Source organism: Thermobia domestica, chromosome 8 (assembly GCF_964235325.1).
Source record: "Thermobia domestica chromosome 8, izTheDome1.hap1.1, whole genome shotgun sequence".
NCBI lineage: Eukaryota > Metazoa > Arthropoda > Insecta > Zygentoma > Lepismatidae > Thermobia > Thermobia domestica.
Window position 1 is genome coordinate 156500355 of NC_137461.1, and position 16596 is coordinate 156516950.

General features: G+C 35.5%; 1 protein-coding gene across 2 annotated transcripts in view; it reads left to right on the top strand.

The window, feature by feature from the left end:
- The window catches only part of LOC145691875 (retinol-binding protein pinta-like), a 62751-nt gene that overhangs the window by 44099 nt on the left and 2056 nt on the right, over positions 1–16596 (top strand). The window contains exons 5-6 of one of the 2 annotated variants that reach the window (XM_081767184.1): positions 2372–2482; positions 11065–11170. In XM_081767184.1, the coding sequence (XP_081623310.1) occupies positions 2372–2482; positions 11065–11170 (217 nt within the window). The remainder of the gene's footprint in view (positions 1–2371; positions 2483–11064; positions 11171–16596) is intronic. The other variant, XM_081767185.1, reaches the window with a different exon arrangement.

A 16596-nucleotide genomic window follows, 5' to 3' on the forward strand; every position in this document is an offset into this window, starting at 1 on the left:
CTTGTAGTACCTGATGACCAATTACCAAAATTTGGAAACACGACCTCAATATGTGGCTCCGTTTTCGAGTGATTAGGTTTTATGTATGTTGACCTTTGACCTCGATGGTCATTATTATGGAACTTGTAGTACCTGATGACCTATTACTAGATTTGGAACACCATCTCAATATGTGGCTCCGTTTTCGAGTGATTAGGTTTTAAGTATGTTGACCTTTGACCTCGATAGTCATTATTTTGGAACTTGTAGTAGCTGATGACGTATTACTAGATTTGGAAACAGCATCTCAATATTTGCCTCAGTTTCCGAGTGATTAGGTTTTAAGTATGTTGACCTTTGACCTCGATGGTCATGATTTTGGAACTTGTAGTACCTGATGACCAATTACTAAATGTGGAAACAACATTTCAATATGTGGATCCATTTAAGAGTTATTAGGTTTTAAGTATGTTGACCTTTGACCTCGATAGTCATTATTTTGGAACTTGTAGTACCTGATGACCTATTACTAGATTTGGAAACACCATCTCAATATGTGGTGCCGTTTTCGAGTGATTAGGTTTTAAGTATGTTGACTTTTGACATCGATGGTCATTATTATGGAACTTGTAGTACCTGATGACCAATTATTAGATTTGGAAACACCATCTCAATATGTGGTGCCGTTTTCGAGTGATTAGGTTTTAAGTGTCATACAAACGACGTATCCCTCATAAACTATAAGACCCCGGTAAAAGTAGGTGTGGTATTGGTAATCAGCATGTCCGAAAACCCCATATGCCGACTTTCATCCAAATCGGTTAAATTTGTCATAGAAAGGGCGTATGCCACAAAAAACTATAGGACCCAGGTAAAAAAATAAGTATGATATTCGTGCTCAGCGTGGTCGAAAACCCCCATATGCCGAGTTTTATCCAAATCGGTTAAAATTATCATAGAAAGGGCGTATCCCACATGAACTATAGGACCCAGGTAAAAAATAAATATAATATTCGTAATCAACATGGGCGAAAACCCCTGTATACCGAGTTTCATCCAAATCGGTTAAAATTGTCATAGAAAGGGCGTATCCCCATAAACTATAAGACCCAGGTAGAAATAAGTGTGGTATTCTTTACCAGCATGGTCGAATCGGAAATGTAAATGTTTCTGCGCATGCGTGTTATTTGTACTAAATCGGATTTGGCATACGCAACCAAGTGTGTGTGTGTGTATACTATGTTATTTAGGGGATGAAAATAGGTCATAGTCTTTTATGACCTGCTTGTTGCACGTAGTCTGCTCTATTGAACCGGAACCAGCACTGCAACTGGAACAGTCTGTAGTCTAGTGTATTTTTTCTGCGCATGCGTGCAATGTGTAATTAATTGGAAATTTAATTTTACTGCGCATAAGCAATCAAGTGTGTGTGTGTGTGTGTGTGTGTGTGTTGTTATTTTTTTTATTCTCTGCTCTATTATGTTGCTATAAAGTGCTCGTAAAAGAGAACGGGGGTGTTATGTCTTATTTTATGTTTCTGCGCATAGCCGTAGTCTGCTCCTAAACCGGAACAGTCTACGGTCTGCTGTGTGTGTGTGTTCTGGTACCATTGATATAGAGAACGGCAGTTCTGCTCCGGCGGAATCGGAACAGTTTTGCGCATATGCGCAGTAGGTCAAAAAATTGGTCTCAAAATGGAGGGCGAATACTCCCCCATTATTCTCTGCTATGTTTAAAAAGAGTGCTCATGAAAGGGAACGAGTCTTATGTAATATGTGCTGCGTTATGTGTTCGTAGTCTCTGTAATATCTGCTATGTTAAAAGTGGGCATAAAAGGGAACGAGTCTTATGTGACATGTGCGTGGACGGTGATCCGGCGCCGGTCGATCTGCGCGGACCGTGCGCGTGGCCGGCCAATCAGCGTCAAGGGGGTGAGGTTCGACGCCAGCCAATCGGCGGGGGTCAGCTGCCAGCCAGTCAGCGCAGTAGATAGGAGGTCGTAAAAGAGCGTGGCCAATCAGCGTCAAGGGGCGTGGCTGGGGGCGTGGCCCGCACCGACCAATTAGCGTGAAGGGGCGTGGCCGGCCAATCAGCGTCAAGGGGCGTGGCGGGGTCACGTGACCTGCGCCAGCCAATCAGCGTCAAGGGTTTGCGCATGCGCAGTAGGAAAAAAACTGCGCCAAGTGTCCCCACCCTACTAATATGTTATTACACTTTTTTATCTAATCAATTTGCTAGGTACCAAATCTTGATACTTAACAAAGTGTAAGATTTGTGCATTAGTTTTATACCGAATCGCAGTTTAAATTTGGGCAAGTACTCGTATATTACTGCATTTGGCATATTAAATCAACTCCTATGCTCTTGAATCCTCTTTCTTTTATACTTTCAGGAAGGATATCCATCCAGATATAAGCAGTTTTATGTGCTCAATGCTTATCCAGGATTAATGAATTTTATAAATTTATTTTCAAGATTATTACCTAAAAAACTACAAGGAAGGGTAAGTCCCTTTTATACATCGAGTAAATACGAATATGATAATAATATGGATTTCTTAGACCACCCATATTCTTCATACTTTCTATAATGAAAGGGAGGACATTTTACCAAAATATATTCCCAAAGATATTCATAAATAAGTTATTCTCTATCAAGAGGCAGTATTCCTTCCTATCAATCAAAACAGGACCTATTGAGACCAGAGATGATTTTTTAAAACAAAAATAGTAGTTTTAAATTCAGAGTAGTATGTTACACAAGGAAATGAGAAAGTTAGTTTCAAAAACTTTTCTAAACTCTCTGTTGATACTATGATAATAATAATAAATAAAAGTTTCATATACGTTCACCGCACGTCATTTAAGACAGATGACAAGTATTTTGACAACAAACTACTGATAGTAGCCAAATCCTGTATACTAGTTATACTAAAATACATAATTTGTAATTCGCAAAATTTAATAGGAAGTCTTCTGCTTATATCGGAAGCAAAATTTTTGTGGCATTCTTTAGTCAATAATCTGAGTCTTCTCAACATTTTATGTTAATTCAATCTCTTTATTTTCCGAAAATATATCATTTGTCTCTAAATTATGCTGAAGTGTAAATACTATTTGGACCGCTTCGAAACAATGGTAACTCCAAACTTGCCAATTTTCAGAAGAGTACTTTGAAATTCAACATCTGATGCAAATCGCGCAAAGAGAACTTTTCTTTCCTTTCCTTTACTTTTCTCTCTCTTTTTTTTTTTTTTTTTTTTTTTTTTTTTTGTTACTTGCAGCATTAGAAAATAATCATCATTATTATGTGTTTGGTTTCAACGATAAAAAAATGAGATATTGAACTCAAAGTTCTCTCTTGAAAATTTTTCAATTTGAAGTTACACAATTTGTCATCCTAATTGTCACCTATACCTGTACAAAATGATATCGTACAGAATAATTCCATTGACATTTAGAAGGAAATACGATACTGGGAAAAGTGTTAGAAACCAAATTTAGTTCATTGTGTTTAGTCAAATACCAAATTAACACAAGTTTTCTTCAAATAATAAAATCAACTTTTGGTCTAACTTGTCAAATTTGTTTCGGAAGTAGAAAATATAGCTCTTTGATTGAACTATGTTTATTTACTTAAGGAAACATTTTATTTATTTATTTAGTCTTATTTTACATGGCGAAGTTAACCCTAGAAAGGCAAACTTCACTATCAACCAATTAAACGTAACATACGTAATATTTACGTACACACTAAATAATGACATATAAATATAAGATTCATATAGAAACTATTATTGTTGTTTTGCTCAAGGTTCCGAAATTGAAGTTTTATTGTTTATATAATATTATAACACAATTATTATCCAGGGACGTAATTTGTGGGGGCAGGGTGCGACAACTGAAACCTAGGGAAGTTCCCCGCCGTTCGAGGGATCCCATTTTAACAAAATATTTCTTACTCCATATACGATACGAACATGATATTATAAATGAAGCATCAAACAGGTTCCCTACATTGCATAAACAAAACTATACAAAAAGGTAAATAAACCAAAAATGAGTCGTGGACCCATTTCAGTAAAAAATATCTATTTTAGGGGTCCTAAAAATAATATTTATCCGTATGGCTTTGAGATTTCTCAATATTTTCTCCTTAATTAATTTGTCAAGTATGGAACAGGCCCAGGACGTAAGTAACCGCCCCGTAGACCTTGCCATGTGGGAGCAACCACAGGCTTGGGTGGGCCTATAAAGAGTACGACAAAAAGGAAAGAGAGGGGGACCAAGATTTAGAAAACAACTTTTTCTAGGGGGCCCAAATACGCGTATTAATGCTTGCCCCCCAGAAAAAATCTAAGTTATGGTGCTGCTGTTATCTTAAATCTTTTAGAAGTACATAGAAGAAGAGCAAAATAAACATTATTAACAACAAACATCTGAGAAAGTGTAGATATAGGCCTATCACTGATTATTTTTGTTACTAGGAAATATTGAATTCATACTGGATAGTTCTTTCACATTACATGTGAGATTGGTTCGTAAATCACACAGAGTTATGACACATTTTGATCTGATGTTCACCACATACTGGCTTTTTGCAGTTACGGCATGTTCTTTCTTGGCATCTTCTCACTTGAATCTGTCATTGGATTTGTCTTCCAAGGAAAACCATTCTCTCCTAGCAATTCAGTAACACCACTAACTTTCACTTGCCTTTCGTCAAATGGAAGTTCATTTGTCTTTTCATCTCTAAAATATACTGCTCTCTCTGTTTAATGTTGTCCAGATTCTTCTCTTGAATGCATGGCAAGACTGCTATTTTGTTTCTACTACATTTGGAAACTTTCCGCTTCTTTGGTTGGATTTGTGGTTTTACATTCAACAGTTCATATTGCTGACACAAAATGTTCAATACCATTTTCACTGGCATAGTAGTCTGGATCTTTGTCGGAGTCATCTGCTTCTTCTGATCTCACATCAAATTCAACGTTATCTTCCTTCTTCTGACGTGTGAGTCTAAGGTCTCCTCTAATATCCCTAAAATAGATTCCCGCTGTTTATTGTACCACACTCCTTCATTTTTGTAGTAATAAATAATTCTTTACGAATGATAATGGTAAAAAATGCGTGCAAGAAAACTAACGCTAAAGGTAAATACACGCTAAACTTACGTGTAAGATTTTACGTTAAAAGGTAAACATACGCCAAATTTACGTATAAGGTTCTACACTCAATCGTTTGGTACAGAGGACATAACACCTACAGAAGTAATTCACGTCGGAACATCAGGCCAATTAACCCGCGATCTTAGTTTTTATTTCTACACATAGTTCCTGCTACGTCACATCAGTGCTTCCAACTCGTACACGTAAAATTTAAGTAGTTTACCTGTCTCGGGTTAAAACTAATCACGCCTTGTCTTCCACTTGACCATGCAGACATAAATATTAATATCATAACACTAAGTATATAAACTAGGTAGAATAATAATTAAAAAAAAACACACACACACACATTGAAATGACAACAGAAACTAAACTGACAATCACGCCACACACACACAGTTTATTACTAATAAACACATAATATATTCAGCCACAGTTCAGGAATACGAGAAACATATGAAAGGTAAGAATAAAACCAGCATTTTTGTCCGCTATCAATAAGTCTCGAGAGATTTACTATTTAAGATGGATGGTCTGCTCAACTGCCTTCTTGAAAGCATTGATTGACTGTGATTGTCGTATGTTGGGTGAAACATCATTCAATTCACAGATAGTGGATGCAAAGAACGATTTCGAGTAATATTTCGACGAATGTAGGGAAAGAGAAAGGAGTTTATTTACACCTGATCGTGTATCGTGATCTTGGTGAGCATTTAATGGTTACAATCGTTGAAATAAGTAGGAGGGTTGTTGAAAGCGCGAAGTCTTAAAGAGTAGGGTGAGTAGATACAGATGACGTTTCAGAATGCCCAGCTCCCTACAGTATAGAGTTAAATGATTAGATCGTTTTAGATTATAAGCACACCGTATGCAGGCATTTTGGATAAATTGTAACCGGTACACTAATTCTTCATTTAAATCTGATAGAGCTACATCACAATATTCGAGGTGAGGAAATATTAGAGATTTTACAAGAGCTAATTTAGTGTCAATGGGGAGAATTTTCTTTAGTGAGTGAATGCGAAGACCAGAACGCTTTCCTATATACAGCATAAGTTTGATAATTTCATAAAGTGCATTTACCATTATTTAAGTATCGATTGTATTGGTTATCAAAGAAATACTTTAATCATTCGTTTTCCTCTTATCCCTTTAGTAATACCATTTTATTAAAATACCGGTGTCAGATATATAAGAATATGAAGTAAGAATTACGAGCGATTATATACAAGTGATTAGCGTTATTGGTTCACAATCGGTAAAATTTCGGTTCTACGACGAAATTCGCCCATCCTAACTGAAATTTCTAGGAATTTCCCTCAGTTCCACCAGGCAAATGCTGTTATGTTACCTTGACATATATACCCTTGACAGCTTTTTCTAGTCCTTTTCCCTCTGTTATAGGTACTGTTCTTGCTTGCGGACTCTTCCAGGTTAAATTTACTTCACAGGCTGAATTTGAAAATTAGATTTAAAAATATTAATAAGTAGTTTCTTAGCTTCCTAATAATTGTGTGGGAAGCAAATGTGTTTTAAGGAGACCTGGGTGGATTGAGGTAGAAAGTCGTGTGGTTCATATTCCACGTTTAACTGTAGGTGCCAGTCTTGTGTAATGTACATGAAAACAGGTATACAGTATAACCAAGACATGATTCATATTGAAAAGGCTTCAAATCATACCGACAGAATGTCTCTGCGTTTTTATAAGTTAATAAAATTGAAAATCGGAATTGGTGTCATTCCGTTTCGAAACAGTCCTGTGAAGATCTCTGATATCAGCGGAGTAGACTATATTATGCAACTCTGGTCTGTTGAAGGGGGCGCGGTGGCTCAGTGGTCGAGCGTTCACCTCCGGTGCTTGGGTTTCTTTCTTCGATCCCAGATCGCGCCGTGTGGACTTTGTGGTGGACAAACACCGTGCTTGTGGGTTTTCTCTGGGTTCTCCCGTTTCCTCCCCCTTTCTTAATTCCACCATTTCATTCATTTCTCATAATCACCGTCTCTTTTAGCCTAACCGGCATAACCGTGGGACGTAAAACAAAGATTTGATTTTATTTTTTTCTGGTCTGTTAAAAAAGGTCTCCAATATCTATATCTGCCGTTGCCATGTTGTTGAATTCTTGACAGCTTGCAAGGAGGAATTGCATTATTTTCTTGCTTTTGCTTTTTCCCTCCAATAGAAACAATGATGTCGAGCGATAAATAAGTCCGCAATACTAGGGTTACAAGGTGTTGGTGACTAAAGTTTCTTGTCTGTATATACGCCTATACATATACATATGCAGAGTGTGTCAACATTGAGTGTTACAAGCTAATATCCAGCGATGTATGCATCAAATAAGAAAAATGATAAGAGTCAATATACAATACAGAGGGGTATTAAAATGGGTGAAACACGAGGTTTCCTCGCCCCTATTTTGGGGGGAGGGAGTTGTAAGTGAGTTTTTCAAATGGCAACATAGGTGGAGTGATACCTTCTTTGATAAATCGTGGAAAATCAAACAGCTTAGCGAAACATTTGTTTTGATTTTGGGGAAGCCTGTTTCAAAATGGCCGCAGCAAATAGTTCCACGTTCAGATACAAAGCGCCGTGTCCAAATTGGAGTGTTACAAGTCTATATCCCGCGAACTAGCCAATATACCTTCCGTTGAAGGCGATTTTACAAAGCTATTGGAGATTAGCTGTAATGGGTTGTTTCACTTTAACTTACGTTTCATCACCGAAGTTATACTTACAAAACGCGGACTTACATGTTATTGTGAGACTCGACCCATATGAACTACGATCGGGATTGAACCCGTACATATCTTAAAGCTTAATATTTTTTATGTAATTCAATACATAAAAGTCTTTTCGGAAATAGTTTCAAGAGAAAGACTGAAGAATTACGCTCATATCCGTCATGCGATGTTTGTACGGTGAAGAATCTCAATCAGTACTCTGTATGTTTTACGAAGAGAATTCTTAATTTGTTAATAGGATACTGTAGTAGAGAATCGAAATATGTGAACAACAAAATCAGATTAAATGTTAACAAAATTACCATTCACTTGTTTTGAAGGAATGACAGAAATGACAGCAAATTATTAAAAGTTTGAGGTTTGATGTAAATGTATGGAATTAATATTTGTTTGTTAAATTCTTGAAGATCTTTAATGGAGTTTTAATAATTATTTAACTTCAATTATATAGTTAAATTTCACCTATTACATTTATATATAAACAACTATCCATTAATTTTGTTCAGTATTAAATATGAAAAACGAATATTAGTTTTGTGTGAAAACTGATGTTGGAGATTAAATGCAAATGTGCTACAGTCATCAACATTTGTATTGGTTTTTCCTTTGTTGTAACTGTTATCATATATAAGTAGAAGGACACTGGATGCTCACTAAATTGCGATCACCCCACCACACAAGAAGCTGAGCTGTTTACATGACTACCCCGACTGGTAGTATTGAGGAGAAAAAACACACTCAAGGCTCATGTTGGCAGACACCATACTGTTATAATCGGAAGGGAGCAGGATTTATCCGGATTCAAGTAGGGTATGATTGGGGTACCCGAGTAAGAGGTGCGTCAATAACCCAGACAGCGATGCTAGTCAGATGCACTCGTTCCTGTGAAGAGAAGGTGTACGAGGATTGGAAAGAAAATCCGGTAACGAACTCCAAAAGACGGAACAGCAGGGCGTTCGTAATATGTGTCGAGCATCGCATCAAACAGCTCACTATAGCCAAACGAATGATTAGTGTCCGGAAATTACGTGACCAATACAATAGTAAAAGCACAACACACATATTCCACACAATTATACGGCCTACACTTGCACGCATGAAGTTCTACAGCAGACGAGCCACTCATCACCCAATCCTTACGACTCGTGGACGCTTATTTCGTAGCAACTTGAGTATAGGAACATGATACTTGGATTATTGGAATAGAGTCCGATCAATCACGGTTTGTGATACTCCTTTCGGATGGGCTTGTGCATGTGTGGTGCCAACAGCACGAAACTATCGACCCTTCGTACATGATGCGTACTGTATAAGCAGATGTTGGCTCTGCATGGTTTCGGAATGCTTCTGTTAGCATGGACTGTGGCCGTTCGTGTGCATGGACCACAATAAGACATCCATTGCGTACCCGCAGGTGTTAGAAGACCATGTGCGCCCTACAATGCAATACTTATATCTACACGAAGACAGCATTTTCCAGGACGACAATGCACGGTGCCACTAAACAAAGACTGTAGTTGCTTGATTAAGGAACATTTCATGAATTTGCAGCATATGAATATATTGATATTTGATTATAAGAATATCTCCTGCTTCCAAATCCAGAGTTTCAGGACATAGGTATATTTTAATAAAATGTCAATAAAATGCATGTAAACATGAACAAATAAAAGTGCCGAAAAATCAGTAAAATATTAACCAAATCATATGACATGTTTAGTCATTTATATCGTTTCAGAGGTCGATGAAAGAGGTTGGATAGAACATTGGACTCAAATACTTGTGTTTGGTTAAGAGTTTTATTTGTTATCTATTGTCATATCATTAATATGATAGATGTGTTAGTGTTACCTACGCTGATGTTACTAGCTTTGCAGTCTAAGCTTATCCTTGCTTATCTGGTTGTCCATGAGTAGCACAAAGGTTGAGTATTGGAAATAGCTGCACCCAAGTGTTCCTGGAGGACTCAGCCCTATCTAACTGGAAATGCGTGATTAGCAATGTTGTTGTTGTCGCAATCGAGATCTCTTATCTGAGCCTTCAAAGTGAAAAGACATATTGACAGGTACGTAATTTGGATTGCCCTTCATCCCTGAATCAAAGTTGTAGTGAAAGCCATCATATATATTGCAGTGATAAACTACCTGTCATGTGGAGTTGCTGTATATTACACGTCAGTGCAGTAGTATACAAGATTCTATGCTGAATCTTTTAATATTACCGAAACAACGTAATCCTGAACTAAATTACATTCCAATAAGTATTAGTGTTTTTTTCAGAGATGGTGCGAGTGCAAAACCGCGAACTTTATTTTTGTATCCTAAGGCTTAACACACATTTGATTTACACCGTCTATTTATTAGTTGCACATACAATCACAGGGAGAGCACGTTGAACCTGTAACCGCTTCTTGAATGCATATTAACACCTGTCATAACTTCGTGCTTGCTAGCGACGTCCAATTCGCATAAGGCGTCAACATGTTAGGTTCTCAACTTATAAACTATATGTATGATTCACGATGGTGGATTTCAAAATGGCGGCTTTCATTGTTCTGTGTCCTCCTCAATTTCTTCTTACTTTTAATACTCCCTTACATTGTTCCTTTGGTTATATTTTGCAGTATTTGACATTTATGCGAGGGGTTTCCACACTTTTGGACCACTCTGTATATATAACAGCACGTATTGCAGCAGGGGTTCTTCAAATCACTTTCACAGTAGTTGCAATCGATTTAAAAAGGACAACTACGTATAGAACAATAGAGAGACGTCTATCATCTTCCATAGTTTCGGAATAAACTATTTTGTTCGCTTTTTTCAAGTTTCCGACCCCTGTGCGCCGTATTCAGGCAGTCCTCTGAGCAAAAGGTGGACCAACAAAATATTAGGTAGTTGGTCGCAATTCAGTGAACACTCAGTGTGTATAATATGATTTATAATTAAGTTTGTATAGTAAATACAAAAAATGTGTGAAAATGAAACTCTTAAGAGGTATATCAGGAAAATGATTTTAGAAACTGATTATTTTAGAAATGCTCATGTTCCCAATGTCCCATATGTTCTTCATTTTTATAACCAGACTCTCAGTCTACTAGTAGTCTCCAAATACATATATTTATATTCCATATATACATTATTTACAATTCATGTCTAATGCTTTGATATTACCAGTAGATTCAAATAATTGGTAAGGACTACAGCAAAATGGTAGAGATGATTCCGAAACATATTCTCCCAAATGAGTACGGAGGAGAAGCTGGATCAATAGAAGAAATAAATGGTATGTAACGGTAACATAGTATATTTAACATCACAGTTTTCTTGCAATTTTTAATTAATCCTCAGAAAGGAAAGAAAATATCAAAATGATTCGAACTCTCAGAAATTTTACTTTTGTGTTTACCAACTATTACGAACGCTTGTAAAAGTTTAGGTATTCTTCATATACCTGTTCAGAAGTCTTTTCTAAAAAAAAAAAAAAAAAAAAAAAAAATCTTAAATATGTCTTTTATTTGTTTTGGAAATTGAAACATTATCCTGGTTGTCTAGGTTGAGACATTTTGACCATTTATCGTTTTGTGTAAGTTACAAATTTTAATTAGTCTAAAAGTTTATCTTAAACTTCAATCAATTTATTAGTAACAGAGCTTCATGTATAACATGACTATATCAAATTACGTTTCCGTATTTATTTATTTATTTATTTATTTTTGCTTTCTCATAATATTTATTTATTTATTACAATTCAAAATTATTCGACATTCAAATAAAATAACAACAGGCATAAATGAGGAATGGAACAATAATTGCTAACAATAGCAGAAAAATATAATAATTTGAATAAATTTGTAACAATTGCATTAAATAAGTTTATGAAACAATTGCGAAAAAATAATTAAGTCAGCAGGAAATATACCTGTATTATAATCCATATTATTTTATAAACAAAAAGAAAAAGAAATATTTTAAGAATAAAACAAAATTTGTTACTAATATGACACAAGATTTAAGTTTTGAAGTTAACAGTTAAAGTTAATGTTTTTTTTTTTTTTTAATTTTACGTCCCACGACTATGCCGGCTAGGCGAAAGGAGACGGTGATGTTTGGCAATGAATGAAATGGTGGAATGAAGATAGTAAGGGGAAACGGGAGAATCCCGAAGAAACCCACGCACACGGTGTTTGTCCACCACAAAGTTCACTTGGCGGGAGCAGGTTTGAACCCGGGACCCCATGCACCAGAGGCGAATGCTATACCACTGAGTCACCGCGACCCTTAGATGAAGTTAAGTAGCGTTACTAATAAAAAAATAGCATGTCAAAATGGATAAATAAACAAAACTTAACCAATATAGTGTTTTTTTTAAGTACTCCATTGGTAACTAGAAATACGCGTGGGTCAAATATAACATGTTCTTGATGTATCCTATTATACAAAAGATCCTGACATGTCGCTGGTTAATAACGTTTAGTTGTGAGTCTTAATTATGCAGAAGTTGGACGAACAAAATGAGGATAGTAGTTAATAATGTTTCATTCAGACAACTAAAAAGTTATGTTTTCGTTTAATACATTACGATTGGTATAATTATGATAATGTTGATTTTTATTACGAAATATCTTTGACTTTAACCAATATTACGTATGGAGATGTTACCACCACATTAATTGTTCTTTCCGATTTCAAAATTCAGTTTTTGTTATTTATGAAAATCTGTTGTTAGCTTAATAACCATTTATTAGTCTTATTATACCTTAAAAGTGCTTCATCATAGTGCAGTTTGTGAAAATACCAATTTGAAGCTGTGTTTAATTTGTAAAATAAATTTATTAACAATGTACAATTACTTACCTTAATATGAATTAGTGGTTATACATATTCAAGATTTCCTTATAACATATTTTGATCAAGGTTCCTCTCAATAATCGGAAATGCTCCTATTTTTTTAAAACTGAGACTCAAAATGTTACTGTACGTATAAAGAAAATAATAAAGCTAACCTGTTAAGATAGACAACTGCTAACAATACTGAAAGTTCAATTGTACATTTTTTTATGTAAATACACAAAATACTATAATCTTTTCAGTCAACATAAATATTAAACCATATGAAAGGGAAGAATGAAATTAGTAGATTTCAACGAATCAACAGGAATTCCATGTATATCAACGAACTATTAATAATACTTCACTTGAATCTCTACGTAAAAAAAGTCTAAAGTGAACGAGGACTTATCAACGCCCAGGCAAGCTGATTAAGCTAGAAACTTGATATTTCGACAGGATATTAGATTTTTGAGTAAGGTACCATAAAGGAAGAGCCTGTGAAAAGTATACCGATAAGGGAAGAAACAGGCAGAGCAATTATTATATCAAAATGTCCACATCTCCGAATTCCTAAAGGTTAGGGATACGATTCGATTACTAGAAATTAAATTAGAGATTAGAAACTTAGAGATTATACTTGGTATATGAATCTGTCATTTGAAATAACAAAACCCGTGATTTATTGGCATATATTTGATCTAGAAGAAAAGAAAATAGTTGGGTAGGAAAAAAGGATGGTGCTATGTTATAATAAGGTAGCCATATCTCGGACGTCTTGGAATTCGGTATATTCGGTATTTGAATGTCTTATAATAATAATAATTTTATTATATATATATATATATATATATATATATATATATATATATAGAGAGAGAGAGAGAGAGAGAGAGAGATTAGGGTGTCCCTTATTTAGGGTAATTTCGTGTTGCAATACGTACACCCGCTAAATATATTCTCTGTGATCGTAAACTCGCATTTGTGAAATAGCAGCTCCCTATGAGAAAGTTAACCCGTGCTGGCTTAACGACAAGGTCATTGAATGACGTTTCCACATTATAATATAATTTAGAAAGTCTAACCGTTGTAACAGAGAAACCGAAAGACACAGAGAAACAAAACTTTGCAAGAATCAGTTAGAGAAAGGAGGACACCTGTCTGTGTGTTAACGAACATCACCGGAAGAACAGTGTTGCCAACCTAAGAGAAAGTTATGTTTTTGTAAATCGAATGACCTAAATTGGAAATCATTATTTGAAGCAACAATAAAAATAAAGACAAAAGGGATGGTAAATGCAGATCAGTGTTTGAAACTTTTCGAGAAATGACGGGAAATATGTGATAAATGCAAACTCCTTGGCGCACATAGGGATTGAGGTACTAACGTTTTGTACATCTTAAATTAAATATTGCTGACTCGAAGTCTAGAAGTGTCCGTTGAACAATGTTGCCATCAACAGAGGAGAAAATTTCAGTTTTGAAAAGATAGAGTAACTCGGAAGGGTCATTCAAGCAGTATCGTTTAAAAGCTATAATACAAGGCGGTGGAGCATGAGAAGCAGTACCGTGGTTATGTGAGATCGATGAGTCACGTACTGACCGAGCTATTCGCTACCCTGTTAAAGCTAAGAAGCAGGGTTTTAAAAAATGTCTAATCTGCCTACTCCAACGGGATTTGCCTTTAACACATGTTTTACCTTATTTCTCGAAAAGTTCGCAACGCTGATTTAAGTTTACCATGCCTTTTGTTTGTATTTTCATTGTTGCTTCCAAATGATGATATCCAATTTAGGTCATTCGATTTACAAAAAACATAACTTTCTCTTTGGTTGGTAACACTGTTTATCCAGTGATTTTCTTTAATACACAAACAGGTATCCTCTTTTCTCTAGTTAATTCGTGCGAAATTTCGTTTCTCTGTTATCACGATTAGACTTTCTAAATTATATTACAATGTGGAAACGTCATTTCGTAACTATGTCGTTAAGTCGGCACAGGTTAACGTTCTCATAGGAAACTGCTATTTCACTAATGCGTCTTTAGTATATATACACACAGGGTGTTAATGAACTATACCGACAAACTTTAAGAGATGTTTCCTCACATCAAAATAAGAGATAAAAGTTCGTATGGATCTAAGGTGGAAAGTGCATAGTTTCAGGGGTAGGGCTATCCAAAATCGCGAAAAAAAAAATCAAATTTCAAGAGGCCCTATTTCGAATTCGGGAGACTGTGGATGGTGGTCCTTATCAGCGTAAAGGAAGTCACTCATACGCGTTTGAAAAATGCATATATCATTAATGTACAATGGGTGTACAGATTATTCTCTGCAGAGTGAAATTCCCAGACATGACTTAAACCGAATTTTGTGATATTTTCTGACTTTATGACTGGTATAATGTAGGCAAACGATAAGCCTTGATAGCAGTGAACACGAAATCCTTTGGCGCTATGTCGGAAGTGTTAGGGATCAGCAGCAGCACGTTCTCTTGAAATATACCGTGACGATATACAAATCATCACACGTTATTCGGAACAAAGAAACATGGAGCTGCCGATTCCTTACACTTTCGCCTTCCCTGAGAAGTATTCGATGTCAATTGTTGTCAAGATTTACCTCCTGCCTACGTCGGACCCTTCTTGAAATCAGTGTGTATCTGAAAACTCTATTGAAAACATATCTGAGAATTATACCCTCTACACCTATTGACAATTGATAAAATATGCAATTTTGAATTGCGTATGCGTGACTTCCTTTACGCTAATAAGGACGACAATCCACAGTCTCTTGAATTCGAAATAGGACAATTGAAATTTAGCTTTTTGGCGATCGTGGACAGCCCTAGCCTCAAACTATGCATTTTTCGCCATAGGTCAGTATGAACTTTTTCTCTTATTTTAATGAGAGAAATCACCTCTTAAAGTTTGTCGGTATAATTCATCAACACCCTATATCTATATCTATATCTATATCTATATCTATATCTATCTATCTATCTATCTATCTATCTATCTATTTATCTATCTATCTATCTATATATATATATATATATATATATATATATATATATATATATATATATATATATATATATATATATATATACAGTATATAATCTCTAAAGGTTAGAGAGACATAAAATGTGGTCTTTCAACTATTCACTTAAAATAATGAAACATATATTTCATCGTTTTGTTTTAAATATTTTTCCTAGAGGAGAATAGAGAAGGAAAAGTGGTAAGATGGCAACTATTATAATAATATTTATATAGACCACTATATACTAACCTTCGGGCATCTGGGTATTTTTCTCCCAGACCATTGCATTTGCTCACTCTGCGCCCTCCACCTTATATTTCAATCTTTGCCTCCGTTCTTTGCACGGCAAGAATACATTTATAACAATATTATTTGCGAAACTACTTTCCTCTTTTAATATGTAATTTAATCAATGTGAAATGATCAAATCTCGTGTCGGTTCAAGTGCTAACTGTGTTCAAAAATTCGTTTCAAATGTTTCATCTGGTCTCCCGGATGATGAGGCTGACATCCTCAAATTTTGCATATTGAGAAAAAATTAGAAATCCTCCGTCTTTTTTCCTTTTCCACTTTCTCTCCTAAAAACGGAATTTTCGAAAATGCAGTGTCATATGCGTTACTTTCTTTGAAAAGTAGTTTATATACGAAGTTTCATATCCTTCAAATATCTCTAATATTTAGGGATTTCGAGGTTAGAAATAGATTTCTGGATTTTCAGCATCTATTTTCGTTATAGTAGGAACCGTTATAGTAGGTGGCATCCAGGCATTTGCCTGTGGTGAACCGGAAAAACCCAGGAAAACTTCGCTGAGGATAGCTGGCCCAAAAGACTTTTATAC